The following is a 15,624-nucleotide window of genomic DNA, read 5'->3' as shown; positions in this document are numbered from 1 at the left end:
GGAGAGTTAAACTTCTTTTTGGGACTCCAAATTAAGCAAACTCCATTTGGAACATCAATTCATCAACAAAAGTACATCAACGAATTACTGAAGAAGTATGATATGAATGAAGCTAAGTCAAATCACACACCCATTGGGACAACAACAAAGCTTGATAAATATGAACCAGGTTCACCAGTCAATGACAATAGATATAGAGGTATGATTGGATCATTCCTATACCTTACTGCCAATAGACCTGATATAGTGTTCAGTGTTGGTCTATGTGCAAGGTTTCAGTCCTATCCCAAGGAATCACATCTAAAAGTTGTCAAAAGAATCTTGAGATATTTAAAAGGCACAATGAACCTGGTTATCTGGCATCCAACTGGGGACTCTTTTGATTTAAAAGGATTTGCTGATGTAGATTATGCAGGACATATGGTTGATAGAAAAAGTACCTCTAGGATGGCACGCTTTTTAGGACCATGTTTAATATCTTGGGCAACTAGAAAACAAAATTCAGTGGCCCTATCTACTGCGGAGGCTGAGTATGTTGCAGCTGCTTCATGTTGTGCCCAAATTCTTTGGATAAAACAGCAACTTAAAGATTTTGGTATAGAAACTGGTTATATTCCTATTCTATGTGATAATACAAGTGCTATGAACATGGCCAAAAACCCAGTTTAACACAAATGTACCAAACACATAGATGTTAGACATCACTTTCTTCGTGATAATATTGAAAAAGGAAACATAGTAATGAAGTTCTGCAAAATTGAGGATCAAGTTGCTGATATTTTCACCAAGGCACTAGGAAGAGAGCCATTTCAGAAAAATAGACTTGAGTTAGGGCTCATCTTTTAAGATTGAATCCTGTTCAACCAAGTTCTAAGGAGATATGAACCAGGTTCAGTCAAGTTGGTTCTACAACTGCTTTACACTTGGCTGTCAAAAAAAAGGGGGAAAACAATTTCATATTCTCTCTCCTATGTCACGTCTCTGAAAAGCATGTGCAACCGTCAAAGCACACTTCTCCTCGATGCCAATCCCCCATAATTACTCAAACCCCTCGAATACAACATCAAAAACGTTCCCAATAAAGCACTCTCTCTAAACAAGCAACCAGCTTTTTCTCATCTTCATTCTTCAAAAAAAAGAAAAAGAAATCCCCTCCATCACCATGGTTAATCCACTCACTGCTTACTCAGATGATGAAAATTCATCTGACAGTGCATCTTCTCAGGGGGAAGAGAACCCGGTCGTTGATATTGTGCTTAATCAAGGGGAAGAAAGCCAACTTCCAACCAAACCATCTACATCCTCACCCAAATCAGATCCATCTACATCTCCACCACCAAAAGTTACATCTCCACCTTCACCAGTTAAAGAAGCATCTCCAGCTCTAGTTGCAGAATCTCCACCACCACCCATCATAGAATCTCCACCACCACCAGTCCAAGAAACCCCATGATCACCAAACCCAGAAACTCCCATAACCACTATCCCAAATAATCCTTCTACCCCATCTCATAAAACAACTCCTCAAAATACACCACCATCTCTACATTCTCTAATCAATGATGACATTCTTCTGAGCACACTTCACCCTAAAAAACCAAGACGACCAAGAAAGCACATTGCAGTTAAATAGGTTCGTCCACACAGGCCAGTGACTCGGAGTGCGAATGTGGTCAAACCAACTGATGATGCAACATCTAGTGTGAAGCGTCGTCGTCTGGGTAAGTCTCCTGTTTACTCATCTGTTTCTCCAATGAATCTTGATTCTGAAACTGATGATGTCTCTGAGGGTAAACATTCTGCAACTCCCCAGTCAAAATCAAAATCTACAAAAAGAAATGTAGATAAATTTATCAAAGTGGGAAAGAAAAAGTATTTCCAAACTAAAACAGTGCTTAGGGGTAGAACTTTTCACCCTGATATACTTTTAATGGATATAGTCAAGCAGGTTTGTGAACTACTTAGGTTTCAGGGGTGGGAGGAGTTATTTCTTGAACCTAATCTGATCTATGAACAAAAAGTGGTAGATTTCTATACAAACTTGGTAACCCTTGAAGGATATGTGGTTTCATCTAATGTGAAGGGGGTTGACATTGTTTTTTATGCAACAAAACTTGGGGAAATCTTGCATATACCATCTGTGGGGATTAATGAGTATCATTGGGGTTTTGATGAACACTCTAGATTTCCAGCCAAATTCTCTCAAGGTAGAGTCAATTCTAGGGCACAAACTGTTTTAAAGGGCATTATGAGATCATTGCATAAGCTTCTTTTTGAGATAGTTCATAAGGTGATACTGCCTAGAGGTCACCAACGTCACATTGCCTCCATAAGAGACATGGGACTTATGAATGCTCTTGAGTGCAAAGAACGCATTGACTGGCCCACACTGATTATCAAACATCTTGCTAGAATTGTTGATTCTAAAGTAGGTTCTCATCAATTAGCTTTTGGAAATCTATTAACTAGAGTGTTTGATGCATTTGAAGTACCATTGGGAGAAGGCAGGATTTTAACTCGTGCAGATATGTTCACTCAAACCATTCTTGCTGATTGTGGCATTCCCATGGAGTTGGAGCAGGTTGCAAATGCTTCTCCACGTACATCTGGTCCTGTTGCTCAGTTACTCAGGGAACTCAAAGTGGCTGAAGAAAAATATGTCACTCTTGAGTTAGAAAACCAGAAGTTACGTGCTGAACTTCATACTTCAAATGCTGAAATTCATAGGTTGAATGATCAGTTGGTGCAGCAGCAACTTGCTAACAATGCAAGAGTTGACAGAGTTCTGGATATGCTTGCTTCTGCTTCAACTAAGACTAGTCAAACTTCAACTTGAAAAAGCATCTTGTTTGAACCTGGTTCTCTTAGTTGTTTAACTCTGTGTTATTACTCTTCGTTTTGATTGTCAGAACATTTTATTATGCTCAACTGGCTGAGCTTCAATTGTTGCTATGGATGATATTTTGTTTTGTTTAGCCGCTGTTGGACTCTTTTTGATTTGTCAAAAGGGGGAAGAGTATTTGCATCACACAGATATATTTGTCTTCATCAAAAAGGGGGAATATGATAGAATCGATAATTCTACTACAAGAATATAAAAATCAATGTTTTGATGATAGACAAGAAGTGAAAATAGTCAGTAGCAAATGTACGCATCAAAAGAAGACAAGATCGAGTAAAACGGGTCAGCCACTTAATCAAGAAAATAGAGTTATTTGTCAAAGCCAAAAATAATATATTAAAGGTATAAGTTGATACAAATAAGGAAACCTAAATAAATTATTAGGGAAGGAAGTTGTATATAATAAGGATTGCACCTTAATAGGGAATCCTTGTTTAACAACAATTTCCTTAGCTTATCTGATAAGGATTCAAGGCAAAATGAACTCTATAAGAAGAGGACGATGCAGATGAAGAACACCACGACTTCACATAGAGAGAAAAGAGAGATTTATTCATCAAATAGAAGTCTTCAAGATCGATAGGTTTGCTATGTTTAAAAAGTTCTTGAGTGAGAAAGTTTTAAACGTGTAAGGCTATCTTCTTGTTTCATTCTTAATTGTAAGTTACGAGTTATTGTACAAGGAGTGGGTTTGGCTTCTTGTAGGGTTGAATTTCTGTGAGAGTTGTAACAAAAGGTGGGTTTGACCTTATGGCAGTAGAAGTCGATTGTAGTCAATCGAGAGAGGTAGTAGTTGTAAGGCTTTTTGATTATTGAGTTGTAATCACAAAATCTTATAGTTGAATTAATAAAACGAGGTTTTTCCTTCCTTGAGTGAGGAAGGTTTTTAATTTAATAAGTGTTTGTGTCTTTACTTAAAAGCAACTTACAAGAACGTGGTTCTTGTTATAGGGGATAGGTTTCTTCAAGCTACATACTCAGTCAACACTAACAAAAGAAACAAAGGGATAATGAATTGTTTGCCTTGTTAGGGCAGCGACCTGAGACGAGAAACGAGTGGGAGACGACCTCACTGCTGCTACAATGAAACTTCGACGAGTTTTCGTGAGTGGGGAATGAAAAGAAAACATAAAACTCTAGGCCACCGGTCACTGTAGTATCTCCTTTTTCTGTTCTGTATGTTTCTATGTATATATATATTTCTTCTGACCTTTGTTACTCTATTTCTTTTGCCCCTCTGATGTATCCTTTTCTTCTTCTTTTTTTCAACTCTCTGTAATTACCCCCCCCCCCCCCCCGAAGATAATGCTGCCAAACAGCTTGAATTTGTACTAAATTGTACAATCTCTCAACGGTACATTGACAAGGTCGAGATGGGCTCACGATTTGGACTCGGGTCGCAATTTTGCTGTTGAGGCTGAAGTTAAGCTTTTCACTCCCACATCCATTTGTCAATTCATAGAATGTAATAGAATAGATTAATATTGGTGGGGAAGGGTTTTGTTATATATTATATGGTGGAACCAACCCTAAATTTGATGATTGGAATCATGGTTTTGATCTAGGGTTCTTAGAATTTGTAGTAATCTAGATAATTAGTTATTATTTATTGATTCCTGAATTATATTGATTGTTTGTAGACCAAGAACAAGATGAACGAATCCAGAAAGGGGAGGATCAAGTTTCTTAGGGTTTCAAGCTTGTTTCGAGGTAGGTGATGGTCGTTATTTCATGATTATGTCATGTATACTTGTCCGTGCTTCATTATAGTACTTGTATATTTATGAATGCTGCAATGTTAATCACATATGATCATGATGATCTACTTGTGATTGTGATTGTGGTGTGTGAATTAGATCAGATAAAGGGAACAACTGAGCTACAAATAAGGGAACCAAATTTTTGCTCAGTGTCAACTTAAAATGTCGGTAATGCAAACCTAAAGTTCCATCTGCAAAAGAGATTACAACTTTATTCCAGTATTGGTAATTTAATGTCATGTAGTATTTCAAATTTGCATCAACTTAGTAACAAAGCAGGAAACTAATTAACAAGCAATATTGTCCTCATACAAGGAAAATTAAGATATCCTTAAGAGGAGAGCCGACAATAAATGCTGTAACTGAGGAGAAGCTTAGATGAAAAAACAAATATAACCTAACCTCTTCAGGCGGGATTGTGTACATCCAATCCTCGATTCTTCGAACAAACTGAAAAAGTCGCTCAAATTGCTATCGGAAGTACAGGTTTTAAGTTATATCATCAGAAAGACTTGGACCTTAAGAAGTACTAGTAACAATAAAAGCAACAAAGAAACCATTACAAAATAAAGAAGCAAGATATAGGGAAGCTTACATAGAATATAATCACATTTATATGGCGTGTGCAAGCTTGTTCATAAGATTCACTGGCTTCATGATAGAATTTTGCTAATGTTGGCACCATATTAGCCAGCTCATAAAGACTGCACAACTGCTTCCCATCAGCACTCAAACTGATTTGACGGAATAGAATATGTTATAGAGCTCTGGAAGTAACACTAGAACAATACCTATTCTGAAATGCTACAAGAACTAAAAGCACTCTATAATAAACATAGGACTGGATTGAACCAGAGTGTTCAACTACAACATTTATAAAATGACCAATTCTAAGCAAACTCTAGTTGATTTCTCCAGCTTCCATCGCTCTGCCCTGCAGAAGAAGAAAAAATTAGTTTTATTATACTGTAATGGGAAGTACAAAGACGCAAAAAAGTGAGAGATTTTCAGTGTATCTGTGATAGTGGAAAAGGAGGGAGGTTTCCACGGATTATTACAATATTATCAAAAGTTACTTTACGATAACACATTAACACAATCACGAAAATAAATAGCAGATGCTTGAGAGAAGTAGCAAAAATCTGACTGAAAATAAAAAATAAATTGCAGCAGCTTCAAATAGTTGATGTGCACTCACCTTGTATTGGAAGAATTTTGAAATATCAGACTAGTAACACAACTTGTTTTATCATGAAGCTTCCGTTAACCACGTCTAAGCTTATGAGAGAGACTATAGTTGAAACTACTTGCCAAATAGATACCATAGTTGGAACCACTTACCAAATAGCAAAGTGTCTAAGCTTCTGTTAGCACAGTTTCTAAGCAAATGCAGTCTGATACTAAACAACCATTTACCTGAATGCACCTCCAATAGGTACAACTTTCCAAAAGAGATTCATGATAAAACAGGTTGTGCAACACAACCATCGTTTGACCGCAAAAGGTTTTAGTATATTATTGACACTTGGCAGATCTAGAAAGGTATTTGGTCAAGACTCCGTATCTCACAAGTTTACATTTATGGAGAAGTATTTCATTCACGAGATATTTTATATGTATTTTATTACCAAGGGAAAGTGCAAAGTTGTGTTTCCTTCCTATAATAAAAATTTGTTGAATATGTATTTTATGTCTACAGCTCTGGCAGTAAAGTACCAAACTTCCTCCCTTCAGTTAATGAGAATCAATCATATTCGTAGGAAGTTGTCAATGTGAAGTTGTGCTCAAGAGGGAACAATTTTCCCATTGTCCTTATGTGAAGGAAGACCAGCCATCGCAGTGCCAAAACTTTAGGCTTGTGCAAGAGAAAAGTTGATTCGGTCTCTCTTAGGTAGTTCCTTTATTTATTTTCCTTTTGAGAGGTAGATGTTGAGACATGTTCTAGGTATCATCTACACGAATGATATAACAGAAAGCTTATAACTCTGAACTTAATGAAAGATGATATTTTTAGAGACTACCAGCTGATTTCCCCCATTTAGTTGTTGTAGTCATCTGCAAAATAAAACTACCTAGAGCAAACTAATTATTAAAAACTGAAAACAAGCTATACGTGGGAGGAAATGACAATGCGGATGCAAATCAAACGATATGCATTCATCAATTAATGTGAAAAACAATCTCTAGCAAGTGGCATCACTACTTCAGTCAGTTCCTCAAAAATAACCCAATTGAAACATCAGATATACATTTTCGCAATAAATAACAATCTTCTCTCTTATCTGGAAATGATAGAACTCAATTAGGGTTCTAGAATGAAGTGTTCAAAACAAGTTTCAAATAACAATTTATACTTACCTCACCATAACTACTGACCCTGAGTTGGAGAATTGCACATCGTTTTCTCAAGCTAAATCTAGAAGAAACAGAATCTGCTAAATATACTCAATTTTTTCCAGTTATGTTTTTCTCAAAGCTATACGAAGCTAATGAAATAAAACTATCGAGAAAGAGAAATCAAGCGGAAAGAAAGAGAAAGAGAGATTACCTCGTGTTGTGCGCTTAAAATCGATTCGCACTTCAATCAAATCCATCGTAGCCATGGAAGGGAGTTTCAATTCAATCCACTGCTTCAGATAAAATGGAGAAACATAGATGGAGTACTTCGGAATTCGAGAATAAATTTAAAATTTGATTGAAGAGGGTTTTTGGTCTTTTAAACTATACTAATAATTGTTATTGGGTTACTTTTTTTAGTGGCTTAAGGTTAATTGCCGGCAAAAGTTAGCTTAAAAACACCATTTAGTGGCAATTTTATGACTGCCGCCAAATTGTGGTAGTGGGTGAACGGCATCTTCTTAGAGTACTAAATGAAGGATACATTATGGTAGTCCGTACAATAAATTATGTACTCTCCAATTTATCCCTAATTACAAGGGATAATTGTTCTATTTTTCTTTTTTGTAGTTTTTGTGACATATTCATTATATCTTTTTACAGATTTCATTCCTTCATTACAGCTAGACCACATAATTCTCTTCTCTATTCATATGAATATATTATCATTCAATTATACATGTATATTTCTTCCTTTTATCTTTTTGATATGTATAAAAACTCTTAAAGAATATTTAGCGAATGATTTCCTCCAAGAAAGCTATATTCTCTAGATGTTAACTCATAAAATGCTCCTTTTTATTTGTAAAGTAAAAACATTTTCCTCTTTTTATAAATGTCTAGCTTGAACCTACACTGATATCAACATAACTAACATGATTATAATAAGAATTTTATTCCTTGCATATTAAGATACATTAAATTAGTATTAATTGTAGAACAAACAAAAAAACTATGTGTTTATCACCAATTACTCATTTTTCCTGAAGTTGCAATTAATGTTCAACCGTTTGACGGCCAAAGGTGTGCTTCTTGATTTTTGAAGGATCTTCATTTTGTTTAATAGAGGTGTTGTTGATAGATTGTCTATGCTATAATTCTATTACATATAGTTAGGTTTTTGTAAATCATCCAACATTTAATGTGGTCTCTTTATTTTATGACTCGATTATGATCATTAGTTAAAGTTTCAATAGAGGTGTTTAAATAAAAAAAATTATATGAATCAGATTTTTTTGTATCCTTCAGCTCATTTCTGCTTCCTGCATTTATGAGCACTTTTTTTTTACCAGTGTCATGCATTGTTGTCTTCCTTATTGTCAGCATTTATGCAGAGAGCCAAATGCTTTGACATAGTTAGCACTTACTATACATATATTTTTTTATTTTTCTACTTATTTGGAAAAATATATTGTTATTGCCAGTAAACTGTAAGATTCGGAATTTTTTTCTTTGGTCGAGATAACATTTTTTATGAAGTATATGTTGGAAATTATTTCCAGGTAACTGTCACGCCCCTAGCTACCCCCGAGATGCGGACACGGGATCAAGGACCACAAGTGATCCAAAGCTAACCCTACTGGCGTGATCATGAGCATACTAAAGATAATAAACTAATGCGAAGGCTAAATCATAATAAAGATGAAAAGATGGATAATACCCATATGCTATAACTGAGATATATGAAAAACTAATGATTTTAATACAAAGAAAGTATTAACTCAATACTAAGCTGAAACTAACTATGTCTTTAAATAGACTCTAACAGACTAAAAATGCTGAGACAAGCCAAGCTTAGTCTACCAAAAACTGAAACAAAATGACTAAAAGACTTAAATTAACTCATGACTCTTGTCCTTGGAGAATGAAGACTCACCACTGATTCTGCTGAACTGGAGATTAGAAATTGATCTAAGTGTGATATGAATGCTAAAAACCTGAACCTACATCACGAGAAGATGAAATGCACGTAGCGTCAGTACTTGAAAGATATTTAGCATGTAGGATAGAGTAAAGCTGAAATAAAGAAAAATTGAACAAGTATAAAAGCAAGTATAATGTTATGAACATGATATACTGAATTCTGAGCTAACTGGATCCAATGATCAAATTTATAACATGTTGAGACTAAATACTAACCGAACTATAAATATGGTCAATACAATAGAGTCTGACTAAACTGTGAGGGCTACTAATAACCGATAATAAAACCACATGAGTTAAGTGAGGAGTCTGATATATACAGCCCATTGTGATCGAGGACCCAATATACCTTGTAAGAGGTATAAAGCCATGGTGGCGTGATCACTAAGTTGATGCCCACGTAGGGGACTTACAACCTACTTGGGTAGTAGTTTTGGGACTATTTGGGTACGCTGAACCCTAGTCCAACTCGATATTATGCTACTCTCAATGAATTAAATATTAAGAAATTATGACTGAGTTTTTGTAAATACTGGATATCTCAAAACTGAACATGCAAACTGAGAATGATATAATTTATATGATAATTATGCATTAATAACTGAGGCATGTATATCTGAAGTAATTGAAATATCTGACCTAGCATGTGTAATTCAAGAACTAAAGAAATACATAGCTAGGGTTCTGAAATTAATGTGATAAACTGAATAATAACTTTACAACTTAATTTGGAACATATATCTAACAAAGTCGTGATGATCTACTATAATTCTAGAAACCCTAAGTAAATAATCATGATAACAGAATCAAGAACTGACTGAAAACTAGGGATATAATGGGTGAAAGGGATTCACTGGGGAAATCCCACATACCTGGTGATGAAATCCATGGAGAAATATTTAGATTTCGGGGCTGGAACTGATGGAACCTTGTTGCGTTCTTGAACTAGGGTTCTTGACCTTTTTCTCCTTCATTGCTTCTAATTTTCTAAGTTTTTATTTTTGATTTTGAATTAGGTAAGTTCTTGTTATGTTTCTAGGCTTAAGCTGACTAAAATCTGATGATTTAGGACTTAAACGACGTATCTTAGAGGTTAAATGAACTAGGAAAAGACCAAAAGACCCTTGAAAATTTTGCTGTCAGACCAAACGATGACTTGGAGTGATGGTCCGTCGTTTAGGTATGCTCGACAGGCCTACTAAAAAGGGCATAAGTTTTTACTCAGAGGTTGGATTTTAGCAAAATAGGTGCCTACGGAAAGATATTTCAACTATATATCATTTCATATGTCATATGGAACCTGATTCATTTTGTGCTAAAAATTATGATAATTTTAAGTTGACCCAATATCATTACCCCCCTAACTGACTTCTCACTTTCACCTACGCTCAGACCTACGGACCATAGATTGAACGACGGTTCGTGCTGGTCATTCGTAGTTCATGTTAGAGGTTGGGTAACTTGAGTCTCAATCTACTAATATAGACCACAGACCGTAGTCTTACTTAAGGACCATAGATCTGTCCGTGGATCGACACTTAGTCCATTTTCTGGTCTGACTTTTTGGGAGAGTTTAAGTGGCAAACAACGGATGCACAGTTGGGTCGTAGATTAGACTACGTTCCGTCGATAGTGATCGTCGATTGCATTTGCCGATTTTTTAAAAGCTGATTTTTATATGTTTTTAATACGGGATGTTACAGTAACTAGTCCTTTGAGTTTACAGGTATGCTACTTATTTCATTCACGTAACATGATTTTTAGTGAATCCATCAATACAGTTGCATTCTATACTCCGACAAGGTATAGATTGACTTTGGAAATATGAATAAGACGTTGTATCATCTCGAGGCTCATATTGATATATGTATGAAGATATATGCATATGAATGGAAGATATATCCAATCATTTAACGACCTCATAAACTCATTACTTACTTATAAGAACATGAAAACACATAAGACACATAGGTGACTAGACGTCGAACGTCTTGATCGTCCCTTGATGTTTGACTTCTAACTTCACCAAAATCTTGAGAAATTTCCTCAAACATCATATTAAATCATCTTATGACTTCAAGACTTCATATCACACACATTAGGCCCTAGTTTCACCTAATTCATTTTTGAAGGTGTTATGTGTTGTCCCCCTTCTTCCTCTTCCAGGTAAACCTTTTCAGCACTTGGCATTATTTGGTCTCTCTACATAGTTTATTTCTTTCCTTGTTCTTTCTTTATACTATTTTTCTCAATCTTGTTCTTGCTTGCTTTAGGTTTGTAAGGTTACTTGATTGTCTACTTTCTTTCCTTATTGCAATCTTCATCTTCTCTGCTACACTTAATTATTTGCATTGATTTTAAATGAGGAAAAAATAAACAGAAAATTATTATTTTCCAGAAATTTACGATGTTTGTCCTTTTGTGGTATAATTATACAGAGAGGATACATATTCTTGTTGGCACAAATCCTGCATAATTTGGACTCTTAGGAATTATACTTTAAATATCTAACTTATATACACTACTATAATATAAGAATTTTAAATTTTAAATCAGTAGTTTTTTTTATTTTTTATTTTTATTCACGGTGATTAATTTGTAGTTGTCATTTATCCGACCTAATAGTATAATTTTCTTTTAAAATTATGCATAAGTTTTCAAACAAGAATATATATATATATATATATATATATATATATATATATATATATATATAAAAGAGAAATGAATACTTTTCAAATGTGATAAAAAATGAAGTCTATTTACAAAAGAGAAATTTTTTAATAAATTCAGTAAAACATAAGGCAATCACCTAATTTAAAACAAAAGGGAGGTGGAGAAATCCTGATAAAAATAGCTATGCTTAAATTTATAAAAAATATCTTATAAAAATATAAAGAAGGAAAAAGCATTGATTAAGAAAAGAACAAATTAGTGGAGTAAACAAAAATTTATGGAGATAAATAAATCACCTCAAATCCTTAGGAGGGAGAGAAAAAAGAACCAATGCAGCAAACACTAACCTCCCTTCAAGTAAACTCAAACAACCACGACTTCATATAAAGAGGAGGGAGTATTGAATGATCCTCGGGGCTAACATTGAGGATTTTGGATGTTTTGTATTGTGCCTGCAAGTAACACCGAGGATTTTAGAAGTATTCAAAGCAAACTTCACAGTCTCACAAATCCTAAAGAATGTGTTTCATATTCATTTGAAAGTAATGTGAATGCAAAATAGCATGATATAATATTAGTATGGATTGAGCAATTTGAATGTAATATAGGTCAATGATGAATGGCCATTTCATAGATGAATTCACCACTTTATAGAGTCCAGTTTGACTGATCGATCACTATACATTTTATATTTCTTAGATTTGCTATGTTAGTGAAATATCATGGCATCTCTACTTCACCTATTTGCTATAACTAGTGGAACATTCCGTTGATATGATATATGTATAAAATGTATCATGTATTTTTCAAACAACATTTTTTATTATTTTGTAAATAGAAGGAACATTTCACCATTTTGCATCATATTGAAGAAAATGTTTGTGTTGTGACAAAAAATCACTATTGTCACTAATGAAATAGCACTAGCTTGGAGAAGCTAATGCTGGCTGAAAAATCAATTGATGAAGCAGTGATAGATGTATGCGAGAAAGGAACTAAATTAAAACTAGCACTCTGTCTGCTCCTTCAACCTTGTTATTTTAAAATCCTTTACCCTTATTATTTTAAAAAAGGGATCTACTCGTTCACCCTTGTTATTATGCAAATATCTTCGATACAAAGAGACATGCCCCTTTATTGTACAAGTATTACTAAATATACGTATGTGAGCTTCGATGAAGTTGCTATATTTTTTTTATAATGCCCCTTGTGTTGTTCATGTTGTACAAGTATTACTAAATATATGTATGTAAGCTTTGGTGGAGTGTTCTTCCGTGGTTTGGTTCGATACAAAGAGACATGCTTCTGTATTGTACAAGTATTACTAAATATATGTATGTGAGGGGTTACTAATACCTAAACGACTTAGTTAAGGGGGTTAACATCCGGTCACGCGCCCACCTAGGACCCGCAAGGGGCCCTAGATGAAGGGCCCAAGAATCGGACAAGACTACCAAGAACACTGCCCAAAAGACGGAGCAGTCTACTGAGCGTGGGCCCATCGACGCCCCGTCGACTGGGACCGTTGTTCATACTTGGTGAAAGGTCCAGACCTCCCTTGAACCAGCCTCGTGCCATAGATGCCCAGCAGCACAGGCCGTCGAATCATCGACACCCAGTAGCTTGGGTCGTTGATTGGCCACTTCGAAAAGCTGTGAAAAGTTGCTGCCAACTTGGGGTGTTTTATGTAAATTCACCCCAAGTCTTTTATAACCCTAGGTCAATACTTTTAGTGTTTTTAAGTTATATTAAGTTTGTTTTAAACCCTAGACCTAGACAAGACCCCTCACTTCAAATACTCGAACTCTCTCTCTCTAAAGAAAACTCTCCCAAAGTCACCATTGAAGCTAAGACTCAAGGAAGTCAAGGAGGGATGGTTTGGACGTGTATCTTTACCAAAATTAGTGGGTTTCCTTCTCTTTGAGGTATGGTATCAATCCTTGAACCGTCTTCCATTCAAGGAGCCATTTCCAAAGGATTTCAAAAAGGGTTTTCAAACTCAAATTCCTTCTATCTTTGATTTTAAGTTTGGGCCTTCTTTTAAAAGTATTCTTATAGTTTAAATGCGGTTATTCTTGTATGAATTGATTATTTTAATGTTAAAAACCTAAGAACTCATGTATATGCATATTTCAAACTTTTAGCTTAAGAAATGGGTTAAATGAGCATGTTTGGGTAAGGTATGAACTTTGGTTTTCTTATGTTTCCATATTGGTTTAGCTACTGCCCTAAGGGACTTATTATGATGAAATATTGAGAAATTGATTATAATTGATAATAGCTTTGTTAAATGATGAATTTTTCATATTGCATAGTTCTTATTGTAAATTGCTCTTGATTGGTATAGTCCACATTCTTGGTGGCGGTGTTTATTTAATGAAATTGATATTACTTACTATGTTTTGTGAGTATGGCTTTGAAGGCCTCGTATATGAAATGAATTGATATTGAAGATAAGTCTTGTCTTGTGTTTTGTGAAGTTGAATCACATGTTTGGTTTAGATTATGCCTAGGTAAAGTATATGACTTGTGAAGCATGTAAAGTGTGTAAATTGATGAATGTAGGACTAAAGCATGTATAGAAGCTAATGTTAATGGAATGATATTTATATGCAAGATGTGCTCACAAGTACTCACAAACATTTAAATGAATGTATGAAGTTAAATTTAGCAAATAGAGGAGTTTTGAGGTGGACACTCTTCGTGAGTTGAGACGAAGTATTTAGTAGCAACCTCGTTACATCCTAAGAGCTTTCAAAGATAGGTCGGAGGATGACTGCCCTTTGTGAGTTGAGATGTGGTGTTCACTAGCAATCCTTAACGTATAGTTTAAAGTGTTTAGAATCTGTGGGGGTTATGTCTAGCAACGAGAGGATATGAATAAGGGGTGATTACACTTGGTGAGTTGAGATGTTTTATTCCAATGTACCTCTTGAGATGAGTACTCCTCGTGAGTAGCGAATGATTACTTAGTAGAAATCTCCTTATCCCTTAAGTATGCGCCCGCATAGGTGTAGCCATTGGAAAATCCATGTAAAAGCTAAAAAGAATGACCTTATTCTACGCAAGTGTCCGATAGGGGTTAATGTCGGGATTCCATGCCTAACTATCATGGTCAATGTCGGTTAAGCTAACCCTCCACAAAAGAATTGATTGAACTAAGTCTTCTGAAAGAACATATTACTTAGGGTAGTTTGTGGTATGGGATGCTATCTACTCATTGCACTAGGTAGGACCTTCAGAAAGGGAAGACATGGTGTCAAACCTTCTAAAAGAATGTACTACTTAGGGTAGGTGGTGGTATGGGATGCTATCTACTCATTGCACTAAGTAGTCATTTCGAAAGGGAAGACTTTTGTGGTTTGTTGGGTGTCTTTTAATGTCTTGCTATTGATTGAGGGGCTTGTTTCTCCCGAATTGAGTAAGCCGAAAGGAGTAGTCTTGACGGTTGCTTTGGTGTGTATTGAAGGAGGCATATGCATACTTCCTTCATGTCTTACCTTAGTTTGTCTTAGGATAATCCCTAGGTAAGGAAACTCTTACGGAAAATGAGTTCACTTTCTCTTTCGCTTGGTCATGGAAGTTCACTCATTTAGGATAGGATAATTCATTGTGAGTGCCTTAAATGATTCATTGTTAAAGTTCAAATTTGTTCACTGTAATATGGGTTGGAGTTTACTGTAAAGTTTTGAAAGTTAGTGTAAATGGTCCCTTTTGGTTTTAAATTATGGAATCTCTTATCTAGGTGTTAAGTGATGGTTCTTATGATGTTTTGCTTCTATATTCTTGAATATTTTACTTAAATTGCACGAAAAGTTATTTTACTAAAATGTCCCTTTTCGCATGTTTTTGCATATGTCATACTAAGTACATTATTTGTACTAACCCCACACTTTTCTATACCTTATAAGTATAGGTTGAAGACTTTTTGGAAGATTCGAAGGCGAAGCTTGGGAAATTCACTCT

At 35.2% G+C, this 15,624-nt stretch overlaps 1 protein-coding gene across 9 annotated transcripts; it reads right to left on the bottom strand.

The window, feature by feature from the left end:
- Positions 1-701: 701 nt before the first annotated feature.
- LOC101266013 (exocyst complex component SEC3A-like) lies at positions 702-7,544 on the bottom strand. Of its 9 annotated transcripts, none has more exons than XR_011212046.1 (5): positions 7,211-7,541; positions 5,258-5,596; positions 5,065-5,133; positions 2,493-2,645; positions 702-1,826 (listed from the first exon to the last, which is right to left on the bottom strand). XR_011212046.1 is itself a non-coding variant. In XM_069290327.1 (5 exons), exons 3-5 carry the CDS (start codon positions 5,345-5,347, stop codon positions 1,698-1,700), a joined length of 288 nt encoding a protein of 95 aa, XP_069146428.1. In that variant the 5' UTR covers positions 5,348-5,366; positions 5,454-5,596; positions 7,211-7,544; the 3' UTR covers positions 702-1,697. The 9 variants fall into 9 exon arrangements, 3 of the variants coding, with proteins under 3 accessions (XP_069146428.1, XP_069146427.1, XP_069146426.1); XM_069290327.1 differs by lacking the exon at positions 2,493-2,645 and having other exon boundaries at positions 5,258-5,366; positions 5,454-5,596; positions 7,211-7,544; XR_011212048.1 differs by adding an exon at positions 7,021-7,078 and having other exon boundaries at positions 2,493-5,596; positions 7,211-7,544.
- Between the last annotated feature and the right edge of the window lie 8,080 nt (positions 7,545-15,624).

The sequence above is a fragment of the Solanum lycopersicum genome, chromosome 10 (assembly GCF_036512215.1).
Source record: "Solanum lycopersicum chromosome 10, SLM_r2.1".
NCBI lineage: Eukaryota > Viridiplantae > Streptophyta > Magnoliopsida > Solanales > Solanaceae > Solanum > Solanum lycopersicum.
Note: the sequence above shows the minus strand (reverse complement) of the source record. Positions and strands in the feature narration are given on the sequence as shown.